The sequence below is a fragment of the Anser anser genome, assembly GCF_964211835.1.
Source record: "Anser anser genome assembly, chromosome: 19".
NCBI lineage: Eukaryota > Metazoa > Chordata > Aves > Anseriformes > Anatidae > Anser > Anser anser.
Genome location: NC_139740.1, coordinates 5,280,263 through 5,300,349, shown reverse-complemented (window position 1 = coordinate 5,300,349; position 20,087 = coordinate 5,280,263). Strand labels below are relative to the sequence as shown.

General features: G+C 53.0%; 1 protein-coding gene across 2 annotated transcripts in view; it reads left to right on the top strand.

The window, feature by feature from the left end:
* Positions 1–6,295, top strand: part of COX10 (cytochrome c oxidase assembly factor heme A:farnesyltransferase COX10) — a 102,177-nt gene extending 95,882 nt beyond the window's left edge. The window contains exons 7-8 of one of the 2 annotated variants that reach the window (XM_083805211.1): positions 3,985–4,461; positions 4,573–6,295. In XM_083805211.1, the coding sequence (XP_083661337.1) occupies positions 3,985–4,427 (443 nt within the window). In that variant the 3' untranslated portion in view covers positions 4,428–4,461; positions 4,573–6,295. Of the gene's footprint in view, positions 1–3,984 lie in introns of both variants that reach the window. The other variant, XM_083805210.1, reaches the window with a different exon arrangement.
* Positions 6,296–20,087: the final 13,792 nt, after the last annotated feature.

Genomic DNA, 20,087 nt, shown 5'->3' with positions numbered 1-20,087 from the left:
CACCATAAAGTGCTTTAAAAGGAATAAAGCATGAAATTTTAATCAAAGTTCAGATGTACTGCAAGGCCTTCTTGACACCATGAAGAGCATAACTTGAGAGGTGGACGCTTCGTGTTCTTGTATGTTGAGAATTAGACAGTCAGCTACTGCAGCTTGGAAGCCCAGCATCACTAGTTGCTCTTGGAAGTCACCTCACTGTTATTGCCAACTCTTACTCAAATTTGTTGAACCTTAAAATGTCTTGCCAAGCAGTTTCCCAATGTCTGTGGAATTTAGTCTCTTGTTTGTTTTAGGAAAGGTGCAATTTATAGAGCTTCAGTATTTTACTAGATAAAAATATATTTACAGAAAGAAATAACCATTTTCCACCTTCTTCAACTCCCGTTGACATTTTGGCTTTATCTTAGATATTAAAATAAAATAAAAATCTCAGCTTGTTCTTGTTTATTAAAAAGAAGATCTATTATTACTATTTAAGTACTTTTAAAAGAATTTAAGAAAAAAATAATAGCTTAACCTTAAAATTCATGATGAATGGTAAAATCTGTTCTTTAACTCTGCGCATGCTATAGGGACATACCTGGTTCTTTGCAAGACTGACTTGCCAGATGATTTTAGCTAGTACAAGCCAATTAAACAATGGGAACTCAAGTGAAAACACTTTATGGCTATTTTGCACCTAACAGTGAAAGAATACTGGGTCCTGTCTCCCTAAATAGACTTCATTTGGTTTCGGAGATCAAACAGGACTCCTGTGCCAAGTTACCAGGGTTTATACGGGGCTGCTTGCAGCTCTCACACTCCGGGAAGCAAAGAGTCTGGAAGTGGTGATAAACGGGCTAAACTTGCAGCTATTCAAAATTCGGCCAAAAAGACAAAAGAGTTTGGGATATCCCTGAGGTCTTGCAGTGCATAACCACTGAGGGAGAGCTGGAGATCTTGGGGGTGTTTCATGCAGACCGGTGTGTGCTCAGGAGTTTCATGTGCCATGGGGGAGCCAGGGGAGCTTGGGGATGTGAAGTCTGGATCCAAATCCAGAGCTCCACGTGTATCTGCTGTGAACGACCTTGCCTGGTCTTCACTTAATTATAAGCTCTGTGGAGAAAAAGGAGATTTGCCTTGATTAAACCGAGTTCCCAAACTGTTGGGAACTAGTCGGAAGAAACAGTAGACTGCAGGATTTTGAACCAGGTAATTCTCCAGAGTCAGTCTCACTACAGTATTGCTTAAAAACACGACTGACCTAATTATGACATAGTTAACATGCATCTAGTAATTAGTGAGTATTACCGTGTCTGCTCTGGGCTTGACAGGACTCCTGCTTGGGGCTTATTTGTTGCTGAATCGTCCTTCACCGTGTGCTGTGCTTTGCAAGTCATCGGTCGTAGGTGACACTTGGAAATCTCCGACAGCCTGGCAATCCCAGCCCGGGCAAAGGAAATTGCAGGATGTCCAAAGCACATGGGAAACTAACAAAAAGTTCGGGCCAGTTAAAATCTTCATAATGGGCTATTAAATTGTTTTACTGTTCAGCTTCTCTGTAAAATATCAATTATCTCAATGGTTGTAATGTAATCAAAGCAATTAAATTCCAAAGGCTTGCATGTAAAAACCAGAGCTTTGTAACTGGGAGCCCAGCCCCAAGTAGTTGAGTTGCTCTGTTTGTGTTTAAAAGTTTCTCCAGATGACTATTTTGTTAATGGTGTTACAGTTTGAGAACTGTAAAAGGGTTTTGTGTGCTTGAGGTTTAGGGTGTGTTTTGAGCTTGGCTGCAGACGGCGTTTGAAGAACTGAGCAAGGAAGGCGGCCTCGCAGCCCGTGCCGGGTGAAGGCGGGCTCGTCCGCGGCCGTGGGAAGCGGGGGCAGCCTCCGCCTGCGAATCCTGGCCCTGGCTCCGTCCCCGCACGTTTCCTCTGCCGGTGGGTAACTGCAGCTTACCGTTCCCAGCGCTGTGCAAACCGACAGGCTGATGTCCCTGAAGCACCTCGGATGAGAGACTTGACAAGTATTCCCATCGTAGTTTTATCACGTTCAGGATCTTGCCTCTGGTGATATGTTTTACAAGAGCAGGAAAAAGCTAAAGAATGATATATTGCAGGAATATTTTCCCCGTGATTTCTCCTGGAGCAGGGTGAAACTGAGGTGCTCCTCGAGGAAGTTTTATTTCAGTTTATTTGAGTGGAGCCTACTCTGTTAGGTTTCAGTAGAACTGAACCAAATCCTGTCGTGTTAGGGTCAAGATTGCTGTTGTTGGAACTGGCCGTGAAATTAATGGTGACTTTGGGGTGCACCATTTGAACCATCTTAGTTCAAGTTCTGATTTAGAGGAGGCGCTAAGCATCTGTCCCCTGGGATTAAGGTTTTAGGAGGGTCAGATGGCAGGATCTGCAAATGGTTTTGGCCATAGGCCAGGAAATCACCTGTAATTCGTATCAGGCAGCGTTGTTCTGAAAGCTGCATGCTCACTGCATCTTTATCTCCGTGCTTAAGGCAGTCAGCTTTCAGAGGCATGCTCTAACCTAGCGGAGCTGTTGGTTACTCATTTTAAAAAGGGACGAGCCAGGTCTTCTACACCACTACTGTGTCTTGTAGGCAACTGGAAACCTGCATGAGGTCTAATGGTGACATTGGTAGTAGGGTGATGGTTGGACCAGATGATCCTGAAGGTCTTTTCCAACCGTAATGATTCTAGGATTCCGTTCCTTCACTTGTTAATAAAGCAGGGCAAAAAGAAAAGAAAAACTTTTTCTTCCAAATCAAATTACTATTATCATTATTTGCACGGCAACACCACCGCATGGTGTGCTGCTTAAGACCAGAGCTGGATGTGCCCAGCCCCAAGGAATGTGCAGCCAAAACAGCCAGAGAGAGGACGAACCTCAGAGCAGTGCCATTTCTGTCGACTCATTAAGAAAATGATAGATTTGCAGCTCCAAGTGAGAAGTAGTTTCCGTAGAGGATGAACTCGTGGAGGCAGGAAGATGCAAAGAAAGTGTTAATGCTGGAGCGGAGTGTTTGGGAGCTGGGGAAATGGGAGGAAAATCCAGGAATGCTCATAATGTGCAACAGCCTTGGGGGATTTTGGTGTCTTCAGACAAAACTTGTGATCAGAGTTTAGTCTGAGGGCCTCCTTGAAGCTCACTGAAATCAGCACAGGCTCCTTCTGCCTTGATAAGACCTGTATCGCGTCCTGGGGATAGCTGAAACAGTGCTGAAAATGCTGTGTGCTCATAGCTGCTTTTGAAATGTAAAAGTAGCTAGTCACTGTCAACTGTTACTTGCTCAGATTATTTGCACATCACCAGAACTGGTCTGGAGGCCGGTTCTCCATCTGCTGTCACCGTGTTAGCCACTTGTGCCAGTTCTGCTGCCCCGAGGTCTGTGGTCAAAGCGCTGCCGTGCTGTGTGCAATCTCCTCCTGTCGTGCAGCAGACAAACAGGCACTGGAGATGCTGGCATTTGCCCGGTTCTCTGGAGGAAATGAGCTTCTCCTCCTCTTCCGCTCTCACCGAGCAGGGCCCCCATTTCTGGGCAGTAGCACAGCCGTGACGCAGCGCTCGGCCCCTTGGCTTCCTCTGGGTGCACCAACTTGGGAACACGAGTGGGAGCGAGAGGCTGTGAAGGAAACCAGTCTCTTGGTCTCTTGCCCCCCTTTGCTTCATCGACCTTCTCAGGCAGAGAACGAATTGGTGCAGAGATGATCAGCGATGGTTCATTGGGAAGAAGCAGCTTGTTGAAATGATTTGCAAATTAAGTGTGCCAAAACCAGAAGAACCACCATGCATGACCCTATGTAAGTGCTGTTAAAAGCAGAGCATGCCTCATTCTGCAGAGCATGCCTCATTCTGCAGGGAGCGTGGAGCAGGTTTGTAGCACTGACTTCTTGCAAACAAGCCCTGTATCTGCTGAGGTCTTCCTGCAGCACTTGCGGTGGCCCAGCTGGGCCCTCTAATGCGTGTTTTCCTTCTCTCTGTCCCACTGCAGGTGCGTTACTGCTGGGAGGAATCCTCTACTCCTGGCAGTTCCCACATTTCAACGCCCTGAGCTGGGGGCTGCGGGAAGATTACTCCCGAGGAGGTTACTGTATGATGTCCGTGACGCACCCGGGGCTGTGCAGGCGGGTGGCTCTGCGTCACTGCGTGGCCTTAATTGGACTCTCCACGGTGGCTCCCGTTCTCGACATCACCACGTGGACTTTCCCCATCATTTCACTCCCTATTAACCTCTACATCTCCTACCTCGGCTTTCGGTTCTACAGGGATGCAGACCGCAGCAGCTCCAGGAAGCTCTTCTTCTGCAGTCTGTGGCATTTGCCAATGCTGCTGCTCGTCATGTTCTCCTGCAAGAAGTCTTTGCTGGAGAAGGAAGAAAAAGGCGATCTGCACGGTGGAAATCACGGGAGGGCTATGGAAATCAGATTGCCTTAAATGTCAGTTATTTGTCATCCTCATGACACATCAGGTAGTGTATTTTAGTAGTTACAAGGGGGAAACCTGTGGGATTTGTTTGAAGAAGAATCATTTGTGCCTAGTGACCACTTCATGTGATAATTTTCTATTTTCTTCTTAAAAGGAATAGACAAGAGAGCTCTGAGCATTCACGGGCCGCAGGCCCATTCATTCACTCACCACAGATTAAAATTTCGCCTGTGTCAGAAGCACACGCTTTCGGATGGCCTTCCACGGCCTTTGTGAGTCTTGATCTCTCATCTCGTGGATGGGTCTTCACTTAGCAAGTCACAAGCGCACACTCACTGACCGCCAGCACTGGCAGCCTTGGCGAAGAAGTCAGGAAGCGACAAATGAATGATTTATCACCCCTGCCCCAAGCATCCTTCCCAAATTAAGCTTTAAGGCTCATGATGGGCTGGGTGAGCTTGTACTGTCTCGGTCTATGCCGTCCCTGCTGTTATCACACAGAAACCTTCAGTTTCTGAGCCTTTTTCCTATCAGTTACTTTTCCCAAGATTTTCCATGCACCCTAGGATATTTGTAGCTTTCACATAGCTTTCACAATGCTTTCACGATGCTAAACGAGTTAAGAAAACTGTCTTTTAGCACACTACACATCAGCATCTAAACAACCTCCAGATGAGCAGCTATTCCGTAGCATATACTTGAACACACTCTTAGCCATTTTCCAACTACATCCATCAGGGTGAATTTCCAGCTCCCATGTGGTTTTACATCATTAAGGTTTGAGCCCTGTGTGCCAGATCTTCGGCTGGTAAAAACTGCCATTGCAAGCTTTGAAAAGGTGTAGGAGGAGAGCTGGTAGTTGTAAGGCGTTTCTGTGCTGATGTGTCCTGTGCCAGCCCGTTCAGTCTCAGTGTCCTCAAAAGAGCTCTGGACTTGCATCAAGAATTTGAACTGTGTCTGGTAGCCCACCACGGTGGCTCAGAGAAAAGGTCTCACTTGGGGTTTGTGATCAGTACGGAAACACATTTTGCAGAAAAAAAAAAAAACGTTTAGGATTTTTGTCTAATATTGTACTGTTCAAATTGCTGATGCAGCCGGTGTCTCTCAAAAAAAACGGTTGGGGATAGTCTTATTAGGAAAATGCATTGTCTTTGTTAAATGATGCGATGAAATGCGTTCCTAGTCACAGCGTAACGTGGTTGTGATGCCAGTCCGGGGCTGTGGCTTACCCTCGGCATACCTGGGGCTGGCTGTGAGCGGCTGGGATGCTTCCAAACATGCCAGCATCCCATGTAGACAAAGGCCGTGCTCCGGTTTATTGTGGTAGTTAATGCCTGTTATGACTTGATGCGTTTCCATGCCAAGATTTCTTTCCCATGTGGGGCGGACTGGGCGGCACAGTTGTACCTCGACCCAGAGATGCAGTAATATCTGAAACGGGAGACAGTTCCCTAATCCGATCCCAAAGAAAGCCCTTCAGGAGACGTCACAAATCTGCCACCATGTGTGTATCAAGCTGCCATAAAATCTTCCCTGGCGGCTTTAATGCTCCAAGCCCAACTTCTGGTCTCAGTTACGCTGGTGTAAATCAGGAGTGACACCGGTAACCTCTGTGCTGCTGGCAGAGGTGCTCCGCAGGAGCAGAGCCACCTGTTTTACATGGCTCTTAACTAATCGGTTGCAAGATTTCCCGACTCTCTCAAGTGATTGCAGATGACAGGATTGAGTTCCCTGTTTCTGGGCATCTCCATCATTCTCAAGTTACTGGGGGGAACGCTTCGTGGAAGTATCTGGAAACTGTACAACTGTACAACTTCTTAATTTGTTTTAAAAGTGCATTCAGTCTTCTCTGCAATAAAGTGCATACTGTACAAAAAGAGAGGAGTGCTCGAAAGCTGTTTTTAAACAACTGATGTATAATTGCAACTCCGGTACTGTTCGGTTAATTGCAAAGGTATTTGATGATAGTTTTGTGGCATTTCTCCCTGCACCAGTATTCTTCTTGATCTTTGCAAGAGCGAGGATGGCTTGCAAAATACTGGGTTATTGTGCAAAAAGCACACTGCAAGTAGGTTGCATGTGAGTGGAAAGAGTTTGAGCAAAACCAAAGAATTTGGTGAACCTTTAGCTGGGAGAGGAACCTGAAAATAGCAGATGGCTCACAAAAACCGCAGGGTTGGCTCCCAGAGGCAGAAAGCAGGGCTGAAACAGGAGGGTTGTGGTTTTCTCCTAAGTCATGATTGAGCCCGGCCTCAGGATGGCCTGCAAGTACGGGGTGCTGTCCTGACAGTCGATTTTGATTAAAGGACCTGAGGACATGCCTGTGGTTCAGTTTTCAAGCGTGGACATCTTCATTTCTTGGGCCAGAATGTGTAACATTCACGGGTTTTCAGGCCAGACATGAGCTTTGTAATCATCGCTGAGCGTCTGCAAAATGCAGGTCACGAAATTGCACCACCATCTCCACGCCTGGTCAGTCTGGCCTGAAGAGAGAGCATCCTCCTAGAATGCGTGGATCCGGAATTTACAGGTAAGAAATACCATTTATTTATTTATTTATTGGTAGGAGAAAGAAACTGTCTTTTTTCAGCCAGGAGGTGTTCTGCGCCATGCTGTAAAATGGCCACGTATCAGGTACGGATGAAGACACTTAACCGCCTTCAGGAATTTTTGCTCTCGCTCATACTGTGAAAATGAAAAGTTTGCCAAACTGAAATCTCAGCTACAATGTGGTAGGCGTGTCAGATGTCCATTTCAGCATTTGGGGTGCCACTGTGGAAATGAGACCGGTACTAAAGCTGCTTGCTCGCATCCCAAGGTGTTTGTGATTGCCGTGACCCTGCATCCAGGATTAACACAGCTCTCCCCGCTCCAGCACCGCTGATGTTAGCGCCTAAATGCTGCAAGGAAGGAGCAGGTGAGGGGCATGCCGGTGACTTGCTGTGATTTTAAGTGCCAGGGGCTAAAGTCGGGCTTCCTGCATCTCTGTCCCGGACCCTGCAAGCACTGGGTTGCTTTGCACAGCTCCGTAGATCCAAGGCGATGGTTTCTACACAGAACTGCAATGCTGTTCTGTTGTCCCATGTAAAGGACTTGAGTATGGGTTATTTGGCGTCCCGTTATCCTGGTTACTCGGGGTCTCCCTGTGGTTTGGCCCTCGTGGGGCAGACCTGCTTTGTGTGGAAGTAAAAAAGCAGCAGCGATGTGCCGTTTCCCTCCAGCCCCGGGCTCTGTTGGTGCTGAGGTGGTCCCTTCTGGGGGTTGCTGTTACGGCATTTTGCAAAGGAAATCCTTCTCTGGCAGCAGTGCACCTCCTGAAGCCTGTGCTGAGGCTGACGGAGGAATCTGGGCCAGTGACTGGAGAAGACAAAGCTTGTTTTAGTCTATGTGAACTTTAAACCTTCTGTGTGACTCCAAGTATGGTTTTGTGGATAAAACAGTAGCCCTAAGGCTCCGGGGATCTTCATTCTTTCCAGATTTCTGCTGAGGAAATGCAGTCCATCTGTAAAGTAGGAATGATAATATTTAGCCTGCTTGGACAAGGGAACGGCTCGATAGCCCACGCTTTGTCGGCCCCTTGCCCGTTGTTCTTCACGGCCCTTGGAGGAGAGCGCTGGCGTTTGGGCGGCACTGCGGAGAGCTGCCTCTTGCGTGCCCCTGCGCTTCTGCTCCTTGCTCTGGTCTTCAGCAGATCGCTTAACCTCGGTACGGCAGGCACGAGGATTGGGAAACCCAGCTCCGTGATCTCAGACTGCCCCGAGCTCCAGCACTCGCCAGGAGCCAGGGCTGTGGCACGAATCCACGCAGCGCCTGCGGCACCTCGGCGGGACAGGCGTCCCCGCAAGCGACCGGTCGGTGGGGGTCCCCGCTTTGTTCCAGCGTGAGTGAGGAAACCCAATCCCTGTGCACACAGCTCCCCCCCTTCTGCTTTCCCCACATGTTTTTCCCTCGCTTCCTGTATCAGTCTCCGATATAATCTGCCCCAGCAGAGTAGCACATTCACACTCCCCTGGCTCCAGCAGCGTTTCTCGCTCGGCCCGGCTGCGGCATTTCAGGGCTTACACAAAACACACACAGTCTTTTCAGCTCCGGCGGTCCCACGAGGACGGGATGGAAACAGAGGGATACTATTAGAAATCATTATGGTTACAGATAGAAAGCATGTTATCCAGGTTGCTCTCCAGAGGTGGTTAGATATCCCCCCTTAGAAATGCTGTCTACGGGAGGCTTTGCTTTTAAAACAGAAATAGCAGCGCTGTTTTCCTACCAAGCAGCCCGGTTGGTGGTGGTAACACTAGCAGCCCCGTGGCAGGCGTTTCTCGTCCTGCTATTTCTTAACCACGGGAAGAGCCGGCCCCGGCGGGGGCTCGGGGGACGCAGCGTGCCACCCGTGCTGCCGCGTGGCCGCAGCTCGGCCGGTCGCCTCACGGTGCTGCTTTTCCTTCTCCCGGTCATTGCCTACGGGGAGCGTCCGTCTGCAGGGCAGGGCTGCTGCCCCGCAGCTGCGTCCCCATCGTACCAAAGAGAAATTTGGTAATGTGGGGGCAGAGGTAACGACTGAGGTGGGAGGGCAGAAACTCCTCTGCGAGCGTCCAGCAGACTTGCTGGATGATTCCCACCGGTATTTTTTAGGACCCTGTGAAATAAAACAGTACCATGGGCTTTTAGGGCTGTGACACAGTTCAGCAAGCTTGGGAGCTGCCTTCCAAACTTTGGCAGCCCGGCGGGAAGTATTTCTTGGAAGCGAGACGATCGCTGTGCCCTGCTGGAGCTCGCTTTGGCTGGGCTTGCAAGGAGCCCCGCGCCTCCGCACGGCCGCTGCCCGGCCCCGCGCGGTCACAGCGTCCCCGGCCCGAACAGCAGGAGGTGACCGGAGCTCAGCGTGTGCAGCGCCCCAGACCACGCAGGTTGCCGTCAGACACGCGTGTGTGTAACGGGGCTGGCTGGAGCATCTCCTGTTGGCTGTGCCTCGTTCGCTTTCCGCCACCTCTGGTGTTCTGCTGCCAGCGTTAACTGTTTGTGCTGCAGATTTTCCAGCCGAGGTCAGTGCCTTGGGCTGGTTTTTAGTTTCCAGTGTTTCAAAAGGCACGATTTGACTGTTTCGCAGGACAAGGCTGGCAAAACGAGCTGTTTTCCCACAATGCGGAGATGTTTTTCCTTCTGCTCCTAACCAGCTCTGGCACCTCCAGGCCTTGGAACGAGAACTGACGCTTTGGCAGCGGGCTCTGCAGGCTCAGGTCGGTGCGTTCAGCCGCGCTGTGACGATCCTGCGTGTTCCCTGAGCCTCTGCGAGGTTTTTGTTTGCAGACGCTTGTTTGAGCACTGCTGCTGACGGCTCCAAAGGGACGCAGCCGGTGCTCTGAGCGTGGCAGGCACGGAGCCGGCTGGGGAGCTGGTGGGGAGCTGCTGCCAAGGTCCCTCTGCTTCAGTGAAGCCTGGGAGCTAAAAAGGGGTGCCCGGAGAGGGAGACACCTGCCTCTGCCCCCCGAGCTGCAGAACCTTTATTTAATTTATGCCTTTAGTACCATGTCTCTAGGAGCCCTGCCTCATCCGTCGCCACCGGAGGGGGTTCTGCCCCTCTGCAGCGCTGCATCCAGCGCGGGGGCCCCCAGCACAAGGACGGGGGGGTGCTGGAGCGGGGCCAGGGGAGGCCGCGAGGATGCTCAGAGGCTGGAGCACCTCTCGGCAGAGGGCTGGGGCTGGGCAGGCTGGAACAGAGAAGGCACCGGGGAGCCCTTGTAGCGGCTTTTCGGTACTTGAGCTTATAGAGAAGCTGGAGAGCAACGGGCAGATAGCAATAGGACACGAGGGGGTGGTTTGAAAGTAAAAAAGGGAGATATAGATTAGATGTTAGGAAGAAATTCTGTACTCAGAGGGCGGTGAGGCCCTGGCGCAGGCTGCCCGAGGAGCTGGGGGTGCCCCATCCCTGGCAGTGCCCAAGGCAATCCCTCCCAACCCAAACCATTCCATGATACCACGATCAAGTGAGGCGGAGTGCAATACCCAAAGGGTGTCGGTGGGTCTCAGAAGTGTGCAGCCCCAGAGACCACCAGGGCAGCTTGGGGAATCGTTTTGTCCCCCTGGTTTTGCTGCACTTCACGCAGTGCTGCCCAAGGCGCATGGCAAGGTCCATCCTGGTCACCGCTCACCTTTCCACCACCGTCTACTGTAACCGGCTTTCCTTGGATATATATTTTTCGTGAATTATGTGCCACAAAATACACAGGATAAACTTGTACCAGGATAAACTGCAGCTGTAGCCAGACTGTCTTTTCCTTAAACAGAAACACAGACCTGAGGGGATTGCCCTGAGAGACTGAAAACAAAGTCTTTCTCCCAGCCTGCCTAAACTGGGACCCTACGGAGCTGCCCATCGTCCTCCTCCAAAAAGGGGATGGGGAAAATGGGAGCCCCTGGGTCGGGGAAGAGAGAGAGACCAGAGCATGGAGCCCGGGTGGGACGGACCCTGCAGGAGCCGGGCAGGGGGGGCTCTGCCATGGGTCGTCCTCTGCCAGGGGGGTCCTGGCTGCCGGGACGGAGCCCAGCACACGGCAGTGGGAGCTCATTCGGCAGGACGTGCCTGGCACGGGGACTCGGCTTTTGTTTTCTGAGCAATGCAAAAGATCAAGATTTGCGGTGCTAACAAAGGCTGGGAGATGTTTGGGATTTTTTGGCTGCGGAGAGAAGGCACTGTATCAAATTAAACTTGAAACGGGGATGCAAACGAGGTGATTAAGGCATTTCCGCCGTGCTTCCAGGGGAGCTGCTGGACGGCATCCAGACCGGGGAAAGGAACAGGCTGAGTTTATCAGCTTCGCTCCGAGGTTCGTACCGGAGCAGCCAAGGGCTCGCTGGTGGACGCGGCACCCATCAGCGGCAACTCCCAGCCAGCGCAGGGGGAAACCGAGGCAAGCCAGGGGAAGCGAGATGCCAGGGACCACACGGTCACCCTGTGGCAGGGGGAGGAACTGAGACGTCTTCTCCCCTGTCTGAAGCTTGTTACGTGCGCTTGGTTTGTAACTGAGCCGAGGGGTGGCAGGAGCTGGCGATACATCAGGATTGATCGTGATCAGCCCTCCTGGCTTTAGAAATGAGCGGTGGGAAGAGAAGTGCTTGCAGGTAGAAGTGCTTGCAGGAGATGCTCCTGTCTGGGGATGGGAAGGGGCCTGTTCTGTGTGCCGCCCGCTACGTCTGGTCCCCAGCAGTCACCGAGCATCTGCAGCGGCGTTTGTGCTGCGTCCCGCGGCTGCTGCTCGGGAGCCGCCTGGCCGTGCTCGCTGCACGGGCTGCTCCGTGAGGCCGTTTGCAGACTGCTGGGCGAGCTGGGGAGGCACCCGCCGGGCAAAGCCCAACTCACCCCGCTGCTAAACCCGTGCCAAAGCCCAGCGGAGCTCAGCCTTGCTGGGTCTGTCCTTAGGGCAGCACCAAAGAGACTCCATCCGAGCCCGCAGCTCCGAGCCAAGGAGCCTGCTCCAACGCCGGCAGCCCTTCACATGCTGTAATGGGGGCTGCAGGAAGGCCACGCTGGATGGACGGACGGAGAGACGGACAGACGGAGAGGCAGCAGGCAGCCACTCGCTGGGATGCGCAGGCTGCGCCTCGCCTGGCCACGGTGGCACTGAACTCCCTCTGTTGACTTATCCTGAAGTTGCACCCCATAATCCAGTCGTGTCCCTGTCTCTGGTAATAAATAGCACCGTCGGTTAATGGCTTTAGCCCTTACTAAGCCACAGACTGGACCGATTATTGCTGCTTTTGTAGCCTGTACAGAGCTGGTTTTATTTCTAATTGCACCCTGCTGGTGTGCTCATAATGATTTTCCCTGCTGCATCCCATGCGGTCCAGTGCTACAAAGCCACATTTTCGTAGTAGCTGTTGTTGGTTTTAATCACTTGTTATTTGGATGATATATTAATAGCAGTATCTCTGCAAGGCTTTAAAGTGTTTTCTTTTTCAAAACATTTACAACAAAAGCTGAGCGTTAGCCCTAATAAAACGTGTGTTTCATTTGGCTCCCTTCTTCAGCGATGAATCCAATTAACTGTGCGCTCGGCAGAGTTCATCCCGCTGCATCCTGTCCTGCCGCAGCCCCAAAATCCAATCATAAACGTCTGATTAAAAGGTGTTGGAGACTCCGGCAGGAACAGGGGTGCTTGACAGGCCCCACATGGCTGGAGGAGTGTGGATTTGTACTTGCCAGTGCGTCGGCAGGAGAAGCCCATGCTAGTCCCAAACTTACCTTGCAGATGTGCAGTTACACCTTGCTGTTCTCCTGAAGCCAAACAACCCGTTATTCCTTCTTTCACAGAGGGGAATAGCAATGAAGCTGGCTTCATTCAGTTCAGATGGAAACTGGGATGAGAAGCCACTGGCAAAACCAGAAATAACCGCAGAATTGCCCATTCCCTGTCTGAAGCATGGGGAATGTTCTCCCTCCGAGCAGGAGAGCTGGCTCCAAGGTGGCAGGAACGGGGCGATGCTCTTTATTTCAGCCATCTGGGGGGAAAAAACACCAAAATTTACCTTTGCTGCGATGAAATGCAGCATGATTTAACTAGCAGGGGCCGCTGCCGTTAATTGCATTCAGAGGGGGCTGTGAATGGACTCCTCGCCCCCTTCAAAAGGCCACGGCAGCATGTCAGCCGCGGTGCGGGTCATTCATGGACACTACAGGAGATGTGAAAACATCTGCTAGGTCCATGCCTGCTCCTTTCAGTACAGTTACTCCCCTTGCTGATAATTGTCTGTGTTCTGTCATCTAGAAAGGGACTTTGTGTGCCTCCCAGGTATTCTAATGCTAATTTGTTTAGTTAAAAAGGAGAAGAGGCTAAACAGATGTGAACCATTTGGTTAGGTTGTAGTTCATTTGTTAGGAAGTGCAAAGGATTCTTGGCAGGATATTAAATATTACCTTGGCTGCTCACAAACACTTCATATTTCAAGAGAGGAAGGGAGGTAGGGACTGCACTCCATAAATCAGCCTTTTCAAAGAGACAGAAAAAGGCAAACATTTGATAAATCTGTGTCATTATACTTAGAGATCAAAGGGGTTTTTACATATGTATTTATGCAACTGGCAACCTTGGAGACAATAATAACAAACATAGATCTCTGACAGCTTTACAAAAATAAAAATTAGCCGGTTCTAATCTGTAATTATCTGTGCGAGGTAGGAGGCTGCGAGCAGCAAAGCTTTAAGTTGCTAACGTTGAGACGATGAGCGAATGTTAAGTCATTAATAAATACATTAGAAAGTGCCATGTGCAAGAGATTGCAAAAGCCACCGGGTCATAGCTGGGCATGCCCACGGCGTGTGTGGACCTGGCTTCCTACACTGAGCCCGAAATAGGCAGGCGGTAGTTGTCAGACCCAATAGTCACCAGGGGAAGGAGTGTTCCTGATGTGCTAATTGCCTTTATGATTTTCCAGCAGATGATCTACCAGGAACCTGCCTGAAGGACCCGTGGAGATAGGAAGATTTCCAGCCCTGGTCTCTCCTCTGCTTGCCAGTAAGTGGCAGATACACATCGGTAGCATCCGTAGCCTGTGTCAGCCTGAACGAGCCCTGCCATTATTCCCAAATTAGGCTGACTGATTTTGTAAAGCCTCATAAATACAGGAGCCAAAGACTCAGGTAAGGCAGGGAAGAAACCTGGAGAGACCCCAGAGGAGGTTTGCGCTTGGCAGGACAAACAGGAGGACCAGCGGGGGCTGCCGTGGATGTTTCTGTAATCCAGGACAGAATTTAGCAAAGGAATTCAAACATCTGCAGGAGCAGCAAGGGCCGTCACATCACTCAGAAACAAGGAGAAATCCAGTTGCATGAAAATAATTCCACGGACAAAGCAATGCAGACACAGAAACGAGAGAAGGAGAAGTAGCATTATGTCATCTCGCCTTTCCTTTTGGCCAGTCGCTGGGCTGATTTCGTATTCTCTTGTGCTGTTTTAAAATGACTTCAGCAACTTGGTTTCTGCCTGTTCCCATGGGAAACTTCCACAGTCTATAGATTTCACTGGTAGGAAACTCTTCTTGACAATCAGGCTATATTTTCCTTTACTCAATTCCATCACATCACTCCTACTTACGCCTCCTTGGAGCACCCTAAACGCTCTTCTCCATTGAAGTCGGTGGAGTTATGCGAGCAGTAAATTTGGCCCGTGGCACTTGGAGAAATAGATATTAAACCCTCGGGGACAAATTAGGGAGGGAGGGGAGGGAGGGCAGCGGGGGAAAGGAAATGGTTTCAGGTTGAGAGAAACAAGATCTCCTCTTACATCTGTACAGTGGTGCTGCCCGCTGCCCGGCTGGAGCACGCCCGGGCCTCCGTGCTGAGCTGCTGCGAGAGGCAGCGACGTCCCCGCGATGTCCCCGGGCACTGACGTGGTTCTGAAGCCACGTCTGGGAGCTCGGGGGCAGCCTGTGGCACTGGGGCGTGCGTGCAGAGGGACCACGTAAAGCCCTGGCACCCCCCTGGGGTGGGCACTGGCTGCTGTGCCAGCAGTCCCAGCCCAGGTAGCGCTCTCGGCAGGCTGTGCCCCCTGGGTTAATACTAAAGCACGTGTTTTTCAGGAGAAAAATGCCCTAGGCCCTCTTCCCTGGCTGTTACCTCACTACTGTGACATCAGAATGAGTGCAGCAGATACGGGCAGTGACGGAGCTGCTGGGGTACGGACGACACACACCGGGTGTCCCAGCTCCCCTCCTCTTGCTCCAAAATCGCGGCGGTGCACCAGACCGCAGCACACCCTGCAGAGGGCACACGTGGCAGAGAGGAAGAGAGGACAGCACCGAGGGCTGCTCAGCGTGGAAGAAATGGAATAAACGTGTGCAGGAGCTCTCTTCCCTGGGACCCCACACAGGGGCGAGGGCTCAGGAAATGGCCCGGTGACTTAGGGACATCTCAGCGCTCTATAAAAGACCATCGAAGTAAAACCATTATAGACAGATACACGTGTACGTAAAAGGGCACGCAATAGCATGCAGAAGCCGCAGACCAAAGCCCCACCTCTCGTTGTGCTATGGGTGCTGTACAGTCCCCAGAAGGAGGTGGTTTGGGCTGGCCACCTCCTCTCTGGCCAGGTCACTGCACGCCACAGCACTCCCGGGTTACTCGCTCCAAATACCTCATTTCCCCACCAACACGCACCTGATTAACATCATCAAATGTTGATGACTGTTCCCAGACAAAACAGGGAGGTGCTTCAGGCCACATCAGGACAACTGCACCCTGTCTGGAGTGGGACCAGGAGCCCCCTGGCTTGATTTCGGGTACCTGCTCCCATTTCTCTCCCCAGGCAGGACCAGCTGCTCCTGCAGTCCTTTGAAGAGCTGTATGCGCCCTGTCGTGAACATAAAAGTCTTCCTACTTCAGAAAAAAAAAAACGAAAGAGGACACAGCATTTCAGAACTGGCCTTTTCAGTGGCAGGAAAGTATCTTTTGCCAAAAGGACACAGGGATTTTCTATCTGGGGAAAGGCAGAGCAAGAAGAAGCTCGGCGTTAGGGGCTGAGCGGTGATATGCTACTGCCATGATCCAAGGGCAGCAGCACGGAGCAAACCCAGCCGTGCATTTCTCTTTGTGCCCCTGCCTTCCCGATGCTGCCCGCTTCCCGATGCAGCCCCAGTTGCTCTCACCAGCAGGGCAGGACCCCCGTGCTCCGGCCCAGCTGCTGCAGGTGGCACGTTAACAAACCGCAGGAGCCGGGAGCAGGCGCGCGAGCCCTGCTGGAGCCCTGCTCCTGGTGGGTCCGGCCACAGCCCCCGCTGCTTCCCCGCCTGCCCCTGCTCCGTGGGCAGCCCGGCAGCCTCAGTTCCTCTGCTCGGACGCCGTTTCTGATACCTTACCTGTTTGGCAGTCCTAGGAAGAAAACTGAAGGCCAACTGTAGAAGATACAGTTACAGTAAAACCTATCTTGGGGCTATTTTGCTTAAAAAGCCAATCCAGCTTTTACAAGCTACAGCTGACATATATTAAGAGCTTAAACCAAACTTTCTGTGACATTTGTTGATGTTAGCCTGGCTGGTGCTGGTAGACGTAAGGAACAAGAAGAATTACTCCATCCGAAGGGTTTTCCTCTTTTCCTGTGGCTGCAGGGAGCAACCTGTGCGTGGAAGCAGCAGGCTCTAGGTCTGTAGGAAGCGCTGGGCAGAGAGGTAAGTGCGTCTGGGTCCAGCAGAGCCAGCCTGTGCCACCTGCCGGCCCATTGCTACCCGCGGCTGCGACTCAGCCCTGGCCTGGACATCTCCTGTTTAATTCTGTTCCCAATTACCCGGCCGGGCCGGCTGGCAGAGCTTTACCAGTGCGCAGAGGAACTAGAAAACGATTCCTCCTGCGGCTGCCTCTCATCACTGCTTGCTTCACGTCACCCTCCGTACCCCAGCCAGCCCAGCAACGCCGTCTGTTTTAGCTCGCAGCAGAGGAGTGCTTTGAAATGCCTTGCTGGTTGGCTCCGGAGCTGAAGCACAGATCTCCCTGTGTGCTCCCAACGCCTGCTTCGCACACACCTGGTCCCAGGCAGGATGGTGCCCCTGGCACTGCTCCTGGTGGGGTTCGGGTGGCCCGAGCACTCTTAGCTCTGCTGTTAGCCCTCTGGGTAACTCCTGGAGAAGTCACACACTTCTCAGGGTCTTATTTCCCCTCTTCAATCTGTCTGGTTTAATTAGTTCATAACTCTTTGTAGCAGGGATAATTTTAAAAGACGATAGCACAACACCCAGCGTGATCAGAACAATCAGCTCTTGCACGGGGCTTTTCAAGAGCTGATGTGAAGCTGATATACGAAGGAGGAAAGCTGATATATGAAGGAGTTGGCATCACACTGTCACTTCTGACACACAAGAAGATCAAGGCCCATGGTGCGAATAAGATTTGCCTGTTGTTCTGCAACAGTTTGGTGCCAAAAGTTAAAAAAGGCAGAGGTTTCAGCAAAGCTTCGCTATTCCCTCAAAGCAACAGAGCTCTGAAATCAGACCCATTCAGTACAGTATTTTCTGTGTCTTTAATAACAACGTGGTAGAAAAGCTGCATTGAACATGCACCGAAGCTGCCAGGCCACGTGCTTGTTGGATGAGTGTCACATTGGGCACATCCGTGGTGTGCGCAAAGCTCCCGCAGGCTCTTTGGAGAACACCAGCGTGACCTGGTCCTGGGATGGAGGCTCCCAGCGCTGCCGCAGTCGGCCCTGCCAGATGCTCGAATTCGGCTTTCAGAGGCTGCTGTCTGGCCTCTGCTGCTCCCGGTACGTGGACGGTGAGAAATCTCACAGGGTGTTTGTGGAGAGGCAGGGACTTCATGAAATACAGTGCCACGGAAGGGTGGCTCATCAAAAAGCCAACACACGTCAACAGAATAGGCACATCTGTGGGAAACGATCACTGCAGAAACACATTCTGCAAAAACACAGCTTTGTTTCTCACACATCCGAATGCTTTGGGGAGGACGAGGAGGAGGCGATGGCAGAGATGTCCCCAGTGCCACCATGTGCCGTCAGTGCCCAAGCCCCAGCTGGCAAGTCCCTGCAGCAGTGAGCGCCAGGGAGTGAGGAACATGGGGACGTGATTTAGTGATGGACTCGGCAGGTCAGGCTGGCGGTTGGACCTGACGCTCTTGAAGGTCTTTCCCAGCCTAGGTGGTTCTGGGGTTCTGTGAATCCCAGCCTGGCCGAGGGCCTGCGGGAGAACTGGAGCCCCCCGAGGAGGGACGAGCAGTCAGAGCTGTGCAGCTGCGAGCGCTCGGGGCCATGCCCCGCCGTGGGAAGGCCGGGCTGCGTCCTCCTCAGCCAGCCGAGACACTAAAGGAACCGAGGGAAATGTGGATTGACAGGTATAATCCCAAACTGCATTATCTTGTCTTATGGCTCTCTTTTGTGTCTGTACAGTAGAGAGACCTCTGAACCCACGTCTTCAGTCTAGCAATTAAACTTCCTATTTTGTCATTAAATCTTGTTTAGGGATAAAGGCGACTGATTAACATTCTTGTGTGAAAGCCCCAGGGGACGGCCCAGGCACGGGGTGTCTCGGCCAGGCTGCTGGAGCCAGGGTGCTCCCCGCGTGGGTCGGGGGCCTGGCGTGCCGGGACGGGGAGAAGTCTCATGCCCTGAGATCCCAGCCATGGTCTCTGAACTGAAATCCCCTTAAATCTCCTTTTCTTTGTAGTTTACAGCACTAGGTGAGGTGGAGACCACAGCTCCGTGGGAGCACATCACCCAGCCCTGAGACACAGCCACTGAGGAAAAACCTCACAAAGGGCTTCTGAGCTCGACGAGGAGCTGAAAAGCAGAAGTGTGTTATTCTGATCAGTGCGCTGGATAGGATAATCCGCAGCGGGCAGGATAATCCACAGGCGGGTCCCTCCGTGGTGCTGTTTCAGCCCATGTCAGATTACCAGTGGGTGCCACCGGACTGGGGCAGGGCAGCAGGAAAGAGAGACCTTTTCCCCATCCACAGCAGGGCTTGGGGGCTCTGCTACTTGGGGTCTGCGTGGTCAGAGTGGAAGGAACAGCGCTCGGGAGGCTGAGGATCCCCCGCTGCAGGGCTGGAGACGCGGCGGAGGCAGGGTGCGGACCCCAGCACCCAAAGGGGCTTTTGTTCTGGGGCCTGGGAGCCAGCAGAGCGAGCTGAGGACAGGACCTGAGCATCACAGGTACAAAGCTTGCACGTGAAGCTGCTCCTCCTTCTGGAAGGGGGAGACTGTGGGTTTGGAGACCCCTGTAATACTCCCTCAGGCTGAGACGAGGGCACTGCCTTGGGGGACAAGGCGGCACGGAGACACCGAGGTCTCTGTTGGTGTCAGTGCTGTACCCCAGCTGATACCTGCCATCACTCACACCTCCTCTCGGCTTTTCTGTGGGAGCTCTCAGGAAAGGTGGGAAATGTGCAATTTTGGGGCAGGCGTTTCAGGTAGCACCTGTGTCGGAAAGGGCCTCGAGGGATCCAAAGCCCGAAACTGAATTTGGCCAGAGAGAAGGCGTGAATTCGGCTAGGAGCAAGGTGCTGGGGGAACCGGAATAAACCAGGGAGCGATGTGCGGAGCCGGGAGGCTCCGCGGCCCCGCTCGTGTGTGCGGTGCGAAGCTGCGGCCCCGGAGAAGCGGCGGGGCTCGGCAGCGCGGGGCCGGGCCGGGGTGCGGGAGCCGCTCCCCCGCAGCCCTGGGCTCTGTGCAGGCTCTCCCCGCGGCGCAGCAGCGCGGGGCGTTATCTGTGGATTCACGCACGTTGTCCCTGCGGCACGGCGGCCCGCGCCCTCCTCCCGCAGGGGCCGCGGGCGGTCGCGGTGCCGGTACCGCTACGGGCGCTGGGAAGGGCCCGCCCCGGGGCACCGGCGCGAGGCCGCCGCGGGGTGACGCGGCGGGAGGGCTGCGCGCGAGCCCCGCTGGGACCCACGGCCGCGTCTGGCGTCCGCCGGGCGCTCCCCGGGTCCGGGACGGGGACGGGGGAAGGGAAGGGACCGGGACCGGGACCGGGACCGGGACCGGGACCGGGACCGGCGGGGCCTCGCCCGTCGCGACAGCGTGTCGCCCTGTCGCCGCGCCGCCCTACCGCCCCGCTCCCCGTCCCCGCTCCGCACCCGCGGCCGCTCCTGAGGCAGCGCCGGGCGCGGCTCCCCTCAGCGCGCCGCAGCCAATCAGCGCCTCTCCTCCCCCCCTCTCCCTCCCCTCACCCCGCCCCT